General features: G+C 37.2%; 1 protein-coding gene across 1 annotated transcript in view; it reads right to left on the reverse strand.

The window, feature by feature from the left end:
• RPS6KA5 (ribosomal protein S6 kinase, 90kDa, polypeptide 5) overlaps positions 1-14,003 on the reverse strand; it is a 113,336-nt gene that overhangs the window by 83,177 nt on the left and 16,156 nt on the right. Inside the window, exon 2 of the mRNA XM_005871193.2 lies at positions 9,902-9,973. Within this exon, the coding sequence (XP_005871255.1) occupies positions 9,902-9,973 (72 nt within the window). The remainder of the gene's footprint in view (positions 1-9,901; positions 9,974-14,003) is intronic.

Below are 14,003 nucleotides of genomic sequence, written 5' to 3' on the forward strand. Positions count from 1 at the left end.
GAGGGGGGGGGGGAAGGGCTATGGGAGGTTGGCTGGCTGGGGGGAGGGGCCACGGGAGGTTGGCTATGGGAGCGCACTATCAGAGGGCAGCTCCTGCATTGAGCGTCTGCCCCCCTGGTGGTCAGGGCACATCATAGCGACTGGTCGTTCAGTTGTTCGGTCGCTTAGGCTTTTATATATATAAATAGATGTATGCACATGTATATGTACATATGAATATGAACAAATCTGAGCACATGGGAGGAAAAAAAAGAGGGCAGTATAGGATAATGGCTAAAAAAAGACTGGTGCCAGACTGCCTGGGTTTGAATCCTAGATGTGCTATTTAGAAACTGTGTGGCCTTGGGCAAAATAGCTAAGGTGACTGTCTCAATTTCTTCATTAGGTACAGTAACAGTTCCTACATCATTGTTTTGGGGATTAAATAAATTAATATAGACATCTACAATAAGGCTTGGCAGATAATAAACACTATGTGTTGGTGGAAAAAAGTTTTGTGTCTGTAGTCTATACACATACTGAATTGCCATATAAAACTGTACCTATTTCATCCAATGGGTAATAGAAAAGCTTGAAAGCCACTGTTGTAGAAGAATTCATATGCCTTTCCTTTAAAATATATATATTATGTAGGCGAAAGAATTTTTCCTTTATATTCACCTCTTCTTAGCCTCAAGAGTTAAATTTAAGACTCAGTAACAATGACTCTCTCATTCCAGGTGTCTACATCTATTTCACTTTCTCTTCTTTTTATTTTTTTAAGTTCCTTTTCCTCCCCTATCTTTGAAAATGCTACTAAATCTCTTTGAAAATGAGTAAATTTCAAAACACATTTAAAATAAAATGTACCTGACTTTACAGATTATCAAACCGAAGCATTAATTCCTAAATTCCTTTACACAACAGATATCTTAATTAGAAACTAAATTCCAAGTATTAAAAAATACCAACTCAACTAAATATTTCAACATAATTTTAAAACAAAAAAAGGAGAATTTGAGGCATTTAATATAACTATTTTTTTAGCCACTGTTTGCTAGGATTTGTAAAACCATAAAAACAAAATTTCTAATATTAATAAAAGTAGACTGATTACAATAGATTAATCCTCTCATATATAAGAAAAAGATGTGAATGCAAAATATGCTTGAATAAGTAAATAGATGCTTTAAGTAAACAAACCAGACATAGTAAACGCATATGAAATAATGGGCAGTAATTTTTGTGAAAGAGACTAAGGTAGGCCATTGCGGTTGGTGCACCCATACTGCTTCTAATCGCCACAGCTGTCCTCTTCACAGCCTCACCTGAGAGGTGGCCATTGCTTTAGGCATAAACACATCCTCTAAGATATATAATAATGAAGACTTGGAAATAACATAATAAAAGTACCAACATTCTAGATTTAATCCAATTTTAGTTTCTAAATTAACCAAGGGCCAGTGGACTCATTTGCTTAACTACTTTAATGATCAAAATTAGTTGTACAGCTTAATCAGGAACACAAATCAGTACATTTTCTCATGAAGAGTAACAGCTTCTAAAAAAGGATTTAGTATGTAAGAAGGTTGAAAATTTTTAAAAAAATTGTTACAGGATTAACTATCTATGGATTCAATATTACATTAGCTTGAATATTCAAAGACTGATTGCATAAAAATCTTCTAGATGAGCACTTTTTAAATTTCAGAGAAAACACCATAACACCACATCCATTAACACAACTCATAATTGCATGTATTTACATATGTAGCTAAGGTCAATTCCTGACTTTCTCCATATGAATGATTCACATAAACCATAGGCCATTTCTTAACCCCAACCTCAAATAACTTGAAAACTAAAGATTCCGGTCCGGGAGGAAAGAAGAAAAGGCCATAAAGGAAATGGTGTCCTACTATGAGGTCCACACTTGGAAATGACTACCCCTGGATCTGATCACCAGAAGATCTTACTAAAAGAAAATACAGGAAAACAAAGAAATAAGGACTACTAAGAAGCACATTCATAAATCATCCTCTGGTTATATCTAACTAAGCTGTTTGCCTAGCTAAACAGTTATGTCTTAATGGCCAGTGTTAATGACCATCCCTAATAGATGCAAATGGTGCCCTGCCAAGTCACACCTTTACAGGCTGGTGCACCCATACTGCTTCTAATCACCACAGCTGTCCTCTTCACAGCCTCACCTGAGAGGTGACAGCCACCATTCCCTACCCCACCCCAGCCAAGCAGCCTGCAGCCAATGACTAACATGGGTACAAAAGGTTGGCCTCCTCACTCTTGCTCCAAAACTTTCCATAGGTTCAAGCTGAACCTAGACCCCAGCTGAGACCACGTGCTGCTTAGGCTTTCCCCTGCTCTGATTCCTGTAATAAATCACGTGCACCACAACCCTGTCCCAGGCTTGGCTTCTAGTGAACAATTCAGTAGTACACTGAACTGAATTTACACTAGGGAGACCATGTCAACCAACATCATCATATGGAATCACCTTTTGATTTTGGAATAAAACATCACAAACATTTAACCTCTCAGATTTCCATACACACTGTAGGCTCACACTGAAGCATAGGGTATAGTGGGCATGCACAGATGCAAAATTATAAACACTTTTGAATGACAATTTTGACAATTTAATGAATACATGCTTTTAAAGGCACTATTTTTAATAGGGATACTTTCCAAACACCTAAGAGAATAAAATGACAAATGATGACTAAGTCATCATACTTTTTTAAAACAGTCTTCTACATTTACATAACTCAACTGAAGTTTTTTCCATCACCAAAAAGTAGCTGTCTTTAGGTTGCCTAGTGCATTGTCTAGCACCCTCCAGTGGCAAGTTATCAGGAGAACTAGAATTACGTCTTATTTAATAAATACAATGGTTTTTGAAAAGTGTACAGTAAGAACAAAAACATTTTTTAAAGGGTGTCCTATCAAGGATAATTTTCATAGAGTCTGGGACCAATGAGTAAAGAGAACATTTCAAAGATGGTCCTCAAGGCTGGGGTGAGCAACCCACCAGATAGTCTACTAGACAAGTATTTCCACAGAACAGCTTGCAAGATCTGCTGTAGATTAGGTGACAAAAAAACAAAACAACACCCCTACATGATAAGGAAAAAGTGACCTTCTTACCAGGGCACCAGGGATTGAGGCACAAATGGTTACTGCTCATCAGACATGACAGGAGGCATGGCATTTTGAATTTCTATGTTCTGCCAAGGTTTCATAAACCCAGAAATAATTCTATATTAAACAAAGACCAGGTTAATATTATCCAACCTGCAAGTTTTTATGTAATACATATATTTTAAATGCTCAATACTCTATCTCAGTACCCAAAACAGTACTTGATAAATACATATGAAAGAATGAATTCCAACAGCAATGGGAATGGACTGAAAGGTTTTAAATAGAGAAGTGACATGCACTTAAGAAGGATCTTTAAAAAGATCACTCTGGCTGTGGTGTGGAGAATGGATTAGGAGAGACCAGCCTGAAACCTGGAAGATCTTTTGGTGGCTGTATTTCCCTCCTGCTGGATATATTTTAGGCTAATAAAATATTTGCTAAGAAATTATATTCACTTACATATTAAGCTAATCTGAGGCCTTGGTCATGCATTATATTAGCTCTTTTATTTATTTTTTATTTTTTAAAATATATTTCTTTATTGATTTCAGAGAGGAAGGGAGAGGGAGAGAGAGAAAAACATCAATGATGAGAGAGAATCATTGATCGGCTGCCCTTTTCACGCCCTCTACTGGGGATCGAGCCCGCAACCCGGACATGTGCCCTTGGCCAGAATCGAACCTGGGACCCTTCAGTCCACAGGCTGACGCTCTATCCACTGAGCCAAACCAGCTAGGGCTATATTAGCTCTTTTAGAAACATGGCTTCTTTCCCTTACAGCTATATAAATAGCTAAAGTTTACATCGCATTTATTATGTGTCAAGCAATCTAAATGCTTTATTATTCATTTTACGTATATTTTAGCATAAGGCTGTTAACCCAAAATACAAAAAGGTTAAGAACCTAAAATGTTTGAATAGTTAAGAGAAGACAAAGAATAAGAAAAAAATACATTTTCATTTGACATGTTATTTTTAAGATAATTTATAAATCAACTTCTTAGAAATTATAATAAAATTTCAACATGTCATTTATAAAACATTTTTTATTTGTTGGATTTTTATTATTAGAAATAAAGTCCTAACTGGTTTGGCTCAGTGGATAGAGCGTTAGCCTGCGGACCGAAAGGTCCCAGGTTCGATTCCAGTCAAGGGCATGTACCTTGGTTGCGGGCACGTCCTTAGTAGGAGATGTGCAGGAGGCAGCTGATCGATGTTTCTCTCTCATCAATGCTTCTAACTCTCTATCCCTCTCCCTTCCTCTCTGTAAAAAACCAATAAAATATATTAAAACAAAACAAAACAAAATCTTATAACAACATTGTGAGATAGGTATTATTAACTTATGCCAATAGGGATTTAGGCTCACAGAGTTCATTTGATTTTTCAAGGAAGGCAAGTAGGCAATGATAATGTCAAGATTCAAACCTGAGACTTCTAAGTCACCCTCAATACCCAAGTACCTCAAACCAAAATTAGGAGGAGAAATCAACCTCGCTGCCCGTTTACAGTCACAGGGCAAATTTCACCTTTTTGTCATAATGACCAAAGATCTCCAAAGTATGGATCATGTATGATGAATAAAAAAAATTCAAAGACAATACTAAATTCTTTTAGCTGAGAACTTCATGCTCCATTTCATTAAGCATTAGAATTAGTAATAATGCACACAATGGGTACGTTTAAAGACTTCTTCTATATTTAAATGTCTCGAAGAAAGAAAAATGGTCAAAAGAAAGCTGCAGAAATAAAAATAGAATCGTTGTTCCCACAAATCCAAAATTTCATCATGAAACAAAATAATTCTAAAATATGAACCAAAGACATTTCCTGGATGTGGGAGTATCAACCGCAAGAATAACGCTAGAGACAAGAGCATATATTATATACTTATACTTCATACTGTTACGGATATGGGAATGGGGCAGGGCAATAGGGTTGGAAAAATATACAGGGGTGATCTTAAGCGCTTACCATCTGGAAGAAAAATAGCAGATGTGAAGGAAAATTCAGAGAACCACTCAGTGCTGCGTTTCTCTTAAAAAAATTTTTTTTAATTGACTTTTAGAGAGAAGAAGGAAGAGAAGAGAAACGAACATCAATGTAAGAGCAATTGCAGATACCTGCTCTGCCTCCTGCATGCCCCTACTGGGGATCAAGCCCTAAAACCCGGGCATGTGCCCTGACCAGGAATAAAACTGGCAACTTTTCAGTGCACAGGACCAAGCCCAACCAGCTGAGCCACAATGACCAGGGCAGTGCTGCATTTTCTACAAAAGAGCTTCAGTGGCACAATTCAGAGAATGAAGCAATCTGGGCAGGATCTGGACAGGCAGAAAAGAGGAGGAGCATGAAAATGAGAGAACAAGACAAGGCTGGGCATCAGAAGATGGGAAAGTACACATAACTGTAGGGGAGTGAGGAAAATTAACTGAACTAGAAAGTAAGCAGAATATGATGGTAACTGGAGAAAAGACAGGAGAAAACAGAGCTAAACCTGAAAGCAAGGCAAGAATTTGGCCTTGAGCCCTGGCCGGTGTGGCTCCATTGGTTGGGCGTCATCCAGTGCATCAAAAGGTTGCCAGTTCTATTCCCAGTCAAGGCACATGCCAGGAGTTGTGGGGTCAATCCCTGGAAGGTGGGGGTGCAGGAGGCAGCCCATCGATTTTTCACTCTCACATCTATATTTCTCTCTCTCTTCCTTCCTCTCTAAAAATATAAAAATCTATAATAAGATTTTGGACTTGCCCTATCCAGTTTCGCTCAGTGGATAGAGAGTCCCCTCCTGGGTTCAATTCGGGTCAAGGGCACGTACCTTGGTTGCAGACTCCTCTCCGGCCTGGACCCTGGTTGGGGCTCATGCAGGAGGCAACCAATCAATGTGTTTCTCTTACATCGATGTTTCTCTCTGTCTTTCCTTCTCTCTTCCACTCTCCCTAAAAATCAATGGAAAAAATATCCTCAGGTGAGGATTAACAACAACAAAAAGATTTGGACTTGAAAAATTAACTGGAAAAAAAAATGGCACTGTAAGTTCTGAAAACTGGAGAATAGAGCAATAATGTTGAGTTTTAATGTGGCTGCATATTTTTATAACAGGATATGTATAAAGTATATAAAATGGAAGAGAAAACTTGCAGGAAGGCAGACCAGTTAAGAGAACAATAAAAACAATGCATATATAAGGTAATATGAGTGATGGCACTAGGGACAGAAAAGAAAAGGTTATTTTAAGGATCATTTTGATGGAAAAAAGATAGGATTCTGTGGAAAACAAAATAAAAAAGGTCAAAATAGAGAAGAATCAAAAATTATTTCCAAGTCTCTTGCTTAGGAAACAGATCAACCAATTAGTGATAGACGAAAAGAAACAAGATAAATAAATCAATACTCTGAGTAAAAGACAATTTTTTTCACGAATATTACATGCATGTAAGTATCACATCAAAAAGTAAACCTTTTCTATTCCAATATTCCACAAAGTCTTCAAGATATTGGATGAATAGCATTTTTCTAGTGTAAAATTTATAAAAATCAATTTATCAGAAGTGTTTTCAGTTTCACTTCCATAGAAAACCTGACATGACACAAAGACTTCTATTATTCTAACAGTGCTGTAAAAAATTATCTTAAAAAGGTAATGAAACTGAAGATTAGTGGTGAAATTTTGAATAAAAATTAATATTTTATTATATTCATAATAAAAGTTTCCACCTACTCCATTTAGTCATCAAAACTGTGATTTTAAATATAGGAATACCTACAGTGACATTTCATAATTATCCCATCGTCTTTAAGCAAGTATACTGCAGCTGACAAAGAGGAAGAGCAGTATCCATGGCTAACAGTACACCAATTATATATAGAACAGCAGAGAAGCATAAAATGGAAATACAAAAGTAAAATGTTATTGGTAAACTCTTTCCTCACCTTTGAAGAATTACCTTTAAGACCTGTGATCAAACCACTCAAAAAGTTGAGGCAGATAATGAGACAGAGCCCCAATGTGTGGAAAGAAAATACACACAAGGTTTGATTTTACAAATTTTATATTAAACTGGCCTATAATATTCCTTCCTCACACTCTCTTTATCTGTTTTTTGGAATCAAGGTTATACTACTGGCCTCATACAATAAATTGGAGGAGATAATCCAACTTTTTCTGTTCTCTGAGTTTGTAGAAGATTAAAATGATCTATGTCTCTAATGTTTGCCAGAACTCACTCTTAAAACTGTATCAAGTGTTTTCCTATTAGGAAGACTTGCTTACTGACCAATTTCTTTAAGAGTTATAGGACTGTTCAGGTATTTTATTCTTTTTCAATCAGTGTGGTAATTTACACATTCAAGTTTCATGTGCATGATAAAGCTTGAGGAACACTATCTCAGAACATCACTCCTATCATATACAAAATTATATGCTACTTTTGTCTAATATTTCAGTTTGCTACTTTTACCACCACAATTTCGACATTACGACCATGCTTTCACACAGACAATATTATTTAGATTTTCTTTGCTCATGATCCTTTCTGCATCTCAGAAACTCCCCTGAGATCACTTTTCTTCTCCCTATAGCTATATCTTTTAGAAAAAGTTTTAATAAGGACCTACTGGTAAAAAACACACCCAGCTTTTGTATATCTGAAAATGTCTATTTTGCTCTCACTTCTGGAAAAGTTTTGCTGGGTATATAATTCTAAATTGACAGTTATTTTGTCTGGGCATTTTGCAGATATTCTTCCACTCTCCTATGGGTTTCATGGTCACTGTTGAAAATGTCATTAATCTAATCATTGCTCCTTCATAAATAAGTCTTCTCCCTGGCTACCTTTAGGGTATCTGTCTCTGGTGTTCATCAGTTTCTCTATGATGTATCTATATAAGAACTTCTTTAGCCCTGGCTAGTAGCTCAGTTGGTTGGAGCATCATCCCATACACCAAAAGGTTGTGGGTCAATTCCCAGTCAGGGCATAAACCTAGATTTCGGATTTGATCCCTGGTTGGGGCACATATAGGATGCAGCCAATGGATGTTTCTCATATCAATGTTTCTCTCTCTCTTCCTCTCTCTCCCTAAAATCAATAAAAACATACCCTTGGGTGAGAATTTAAAAAAATAATTAATTTATACTTGTCTGCTTGTGATTCGCTCTGTTTCCTAAACCTGCAAATTCATGTTCAATCAATCTTAATAAATTTTCAGCTATTGTCTATCTTATCTTAATCTCTTTTATAGATGCCATCTCTTTTTTCTCCATTCTATGTTCTGCATACTTTCCTCAAATTCATCTCCCAATTTGCTCTTTCTCTCTTGAACTATATCTCAGTTGCTAGTAAAACACCTACTAAATTTATAATTTGAATTGTTTTTTCACTTCTGGAAACTCTATTGGTTCTTTTTCAAATCTGTCTGGTCATTTTTTTAGCATGCCTTGTTCCTTAATATTACTGTCAAATCTCAAATTTTAAAACCATATAAACATGTATATCATATTTCACATCTAATAATTCCAATAGTCCCTGTGGGTCTAATTCTGCTTATTGTTTCCACTTCTTTCACTCAGGATGCCTTGCTTCTTCTTCACAGTAAGATCATGTTTGTAAGACTTTCTTTGGTACTTCTTGAAGCTAAACTTTAGTGGGGAAGAAAAATGGTCTGTCCCCTAAGGTTCTCTCTCCCCTTCCATGGAAAGAGACAACAGGCCTGCTAAGGATGGAAAAAGAGAGGTAAAGGCCTGCTTTTCACTTCCACCTGAAGGAAGGAAAAATGAAGTGGCAAGTTCTCCCAGCAGAGCAGCACATTCCAGGGGGAGGGCTAAAGAGACACTGCAGTTCTGACAAGCTACGTGGCGCGGTGGCGGGGGGGAACAGTGCAAAATGAAAAAGTGGGATGGTTTGTTCGTGAATTATCTAGAATTTTAGAACAGTGAAAGCAAAGCATTAAACCAAATGTGGGGCTCTTCTAAATGTAGGGATCTCAGACACCTATGAGGCCCTGACTCTTAAGCAGTAAAAACAGCAGTAGTAAGAATTCAGAAGACACAGAAAGTATAAAGCAGAAAATCAGTATCATTTAAAATCCCACCACCCAGGGATGACCACTGTTATTACTCTGTATACCAGAGATTTTTTTTTTACATACGTACACACACGTAGATATTGATATACATAATTTTTTAATATTATGGAAATGGTATATTGTACATTCTCTTCTGTTGCCTTTTTTTGTAACTTACTACATTATAGCAGCTTTTTAAAATGTTAGTAAATACATATCTTTCAATCTTATTGTACTAATTATAGGACATATAGATCCATGTTCCATTTAACCAAACTCATATTGTTAGGTTTCTAAAGGGTCTTGAGCTTTTCATTATTCAAAATGATGATCACTGAATAACAATAAAGTTGAGGATTGAATGAGTCAATCAGTATAAAGCACTTAATGGAGTACTTGGAAAGTAACAAGTTCTCTATAAATGTTAGTGATTTCTTTAATATTGTCTCCTATGTAAACACTGAATTAATTTACATTCCCAACAGCAGGGATTGATTTTTCTAAATCCTTGCTAATTCTTTCAAATTCTGCCTCTTGTATTTCTTCTATGAATCATTTGTTCAGGTTCTTTGACAGTTCTGTTGAATTCCTTATGCTTTTTAAATTTCAGCTGATTTCTATACTGGAAATATCAATCCTTTGTCATAGGAATAACAAGTACTTTTTTTTTTCCCCAAAAAAGAATTAACTCAAGACTTACCTCCAGTTCCTAGGACTTTCAGGAGCTCAAAATTTTCAATCCCCACCTTCTCTGCATGTCCTGTTAAATTTGCTAAAAAACAAAGAGAAAAAAAGAAACAATTAAAGGGATCAGCAACAGGAGGAGGCCCCACAGGGGCTTCTAAGACACTAGCAATGTTTTATTTCTTGACTTGAGTGGTTAAAGCTGTGTTCACTTTGTAATTGACTAGAGGCCCGGTGCACGAAAATTCATGCACTGAGGGAGGGGGGTGGGTGGGGTTCCTCAGCCAGGCCTGCGCCCTCTCGCAGTCCGGGGACCCTTGAGGGGTGTCCGACTGACGGCAGTCAGAAATCCTTAGCACTGCCACAGAGGCAGGAGAGGCTCCCGCCACCGCTGCTGCACTCGCTCGCCAGCCATGAGCCCAGCTTCTGGCTGAGTGGCCCTCCCCCATGGGAGCGCAGTGACTACCAGTGGGCAGCTCCTGTGTTGAGCATCTGCCCCCTGGTGGTCAGTGCACGTCATAGCGACCAGTTGTTCTGCCGTTCGGTCGATTTGCATATTACCCTTTTACTATATAGGATTTTTAAAGTGTACAGCTATGTTTTCTGTAATTTTCTGTATACTATACATTACAATAAAACCTTTTTTTGTTGTTAATCCTCACCCAAGGATATTTTTTCCATTTATTTTTAGACAAAGTGGAATGGAGGGAGGGTGGAAGGGAAGGAGGGAAAGAGAAAGAGATAGAGAGAGTGTGTGTGTGAGAGAGAGAAAAACATCAATATGTTGTTCCACTTATTTATGGGTTCATTGGTTGATTCTTCTATGTGCCTTTACCAGAGAATGAATCCACAACCTTGGTGTATCGGGATGATACTCTAACCAACTAAGCTACCCGGCCAAGGCTTATTATTTGTTTTAAGTTACCTTTTCTGTTGTTTGTTTCCATGTAATTACTTTCCTGACTTTAAAAAGAATCATCTGAATGCTTTTTAGAATTTCATTTGTTTTCACACTGGCATTTTAGCTCTACCACTTTGATTAGTGTAGTTGTTGCTCTAAGGATTACAACATGTTTCTAACTATTCACAGTCCTCTTATAGTTAGTACTGTACCATTTTACTTAAAATATAGAAGCCTCACAATCATCCTTTATGGAATAGTTGTTATCCTATATAATAAAATTCTAATATGCAAATCTACCAAATGGTGGAACAACCGGTTGCTATGAAACACACTGACCACCAGGGGGCAGACGCTCAACGCAGGAGCTGCCCCCTGGTGGTCAGTGTGCTCCCACAGGGGGAGCGCTGCTCAGCCAGAAGCCGGGCTCACGGCTGGCTGGCGGGAGCCTCTCCCGCCTCCGCTGCAGGCGGGTGGTAAGGAGCGAGGGGTCCCAGACTGCTAGAGGGATGTCTGACTGCTGGCTCTGAGGGATCAGGCCTAATCCAGAAGGCAGACATCCCCCAAGGGATCCCAGACTGTGAGAGGGCGCAGGCCAGGCTGAGGAACCCCCCACCCTCTAATGCACAAATTTCATGCACCAGGTCTCTAGTATATTATATGGGATGATAACATATTTTATATGTTACACATTGCACAAGACAATGTCAAGTTTTGCTTATATGATACAATTTATAAAGAAATTAAGAGGAAAGATTGAGACTTTTGCATTTCTGTAGACATTTATCATTTTCTGGTGATCTTTTTCTTCTAAGAATCCAAAATTCCATCTGGTATCACTCTTCCTCAACCTTGAACTTCTTTTGACATTTCTTGCAGTGTAGAAATGTCTGAGTTTTCTTTTATGTGAAAAAGTTTTCTTATCCTTCATTTTTTAAAAAAAAAAATTGAGATATAATTCACATACTATTAAATTCATCCTTTCAAGGTATATAAGCCAGCTTTTTTTTTTCTTTTTTCAGTATATTCACAAGGTTGTGCCATCATCACCACTATCTAATTCTGGAATCATCTTGATACTTGAAGGATATTTCCTTTTAATATAGAATTCTGAATTGACAGGCTTTTTTCTTTCCTTCCAGCACTTTACATAAACTAGTTCTTCCATTTACTTTTGGCCTCCATAGTTGCTGAGGTGAAATCATTCATTAAATGGGTCCTTGCTTCTCTGTTTGAAATGCGTCTTTTCTCTTACTGCTTCCAACCTTTGCTCTTTATCTTTGGCTTTCAACTATTTTGCCATAATGTGACTTGATGCAAACTTCTTTGGGTTCATTGAGTCTTATATTTATTGAGTATTATTATATCTGTACATTTCTGGTTTTCATCAAACTTGGGGAATGTTCAAAATTCGTTTTCTATCCCATTCTCTCTCTTCTCTCCTTCTGAGGTTCCAATTACATATATGAAGGATTGTTTGATATTACCTAAGAGGTCCCTGAGACTCTATATTCCCCCCCCCCCCAATATATTTTCTTTGTTCTTCACATTAATTTATATTGTTCTGTCTTTAAGTTCAGTTACTTTTCCTTCTGAACTGTTAAATCCATGCAGTGAATTTTTAATTTCAAATATTGTATTTTTCATTTCTAAAACTTACATTTGATTCTTTTTTTTTCATTGTTTCTATTTATCTGATTTATTTTTTTCATTCATTGAGAGCATGTTGTTTTACTTCATTGAAGATATTGTAATAGCTGCTTTAAAATTCTTGTCTCTTATTGCCAGTACCTCATTCATCTCAGGGTAGGACTCAGTTGATTTTCTTTCCTCTTGGGATATGTTCCATTTTCTTAATTCTTCATATATAGGGTAATTTTGGATTGTACCCTTAACATTATAAACGTTTATTTGTGAAGACTCTAGATTATTATTTTTTCTCCAATGAGAGCTGGGTTTTTTGTTCGTTTGTTTTAGCAGGCAAATACCTTGGTTTGGCTCCTGTTTCTTAGGACGCAGCTTTAGCCAGGTACAGATTTTTATTTTATTTTTTTGTCTTTAGATGGGCTGTTCTGAGTCTTTGTATCCATGCTTAATTCAGAAGTCACTCACAGATGTGTATACACAAAATTTGAGAACTCTCCCTTCTCTAGCTCTTCTCCTTCTGGGATTCCTCCACTATCTTCGGTGGTCAAGGTTGACTGGTTTCAGTTTTCTAGTTTCCCTGGCCAGAAGACTATTGTTTTTCCACCAGAATCCCCACAGTTATGGACTGTACTTAGCTTGAAGCTAAAAGTGAAAAGGCAAAATTATTTCCTATAGCTCCCTTCCTCCACCTATCTGCTTCTGTTTCCTCTCAAGTGCCTTAAATAGTTGCTTTTTGTATTAAATCCAGATTTTATAGTTTGGTTGTGTGTGTGTGTGTGTGTGTGTGTGTGTGTGTGTGTGGTGTTTTTTTGTTTGCTTTTTTTGCAAATAAGTTCTCTGGTAAGGGGTTTTATTCTGACATAAGAAGCAAAAGTCTGCTTACAATCAACAATAGTAGTTTCTACTTTAACTTCAACTACTGCAATAGCAATTTAACTTCAAAGAGTAAAATAAAATTGAAAAGGTGTATGATATAGGCCCATCTTAGGGATCTTGAACTTGATATCCATACGATTATTTCTTTTACATTACATCTGTTAGGCAAGGTAAGTGCTCACACATCTATAATAATAAAAGCGTAATATGCTAATTAGACTGGCTGTCCGACTGGACGTCCTTCCGGACGACCTTCCAGACAAAGCTGGGGCTACGAGGGAAGCCCGGGTCCTCGGTGCCTGCCGGTGGCCGGAGGGAAGCCTGGGTCCTGGGTGCCAGAGGGAAGGAAGGCCTACTCTTGCATGAATTTCATGCATCAGGCCTCAAGTATAGAAATAAATCAGTAGGTAGTGCTATTATATTTAGGCATGGGAGGAATATTTATTAACTATAAAGTTTTTTTCATTGTGTTAAAGACAAAACACATAAAAAGAAATGAAGACAGTATGGAGTTTCCTCAAAAAGTTAAAAATGGAACTCCCATTTGACCCAATATAGTAATCCCACTTCTAGGACTATATCCCAGAAACCAGAAATACCAATCAGAAAGGATATATGCACCCCTATGTTCATAGCAGCACAATTTACAATAGCTAAGATTTGGAAACAACCTAAGTGCCCATCAGCAGATGAG

This window comes from Myotis brandtii, unplaced genomic scaffold (assembly GCF_000412655.1).
Source record: "Myotis brandtii unplaced genomic scaffold, ASM41265v1 scaffold332, whole genome shotgun sequence".
Lineage (NCBI taxonomy): Eukaryota > Metazoa > Chordata > Mammalia > Chiroptera > Vespertilionidae > Myotis > Myotis brandtii.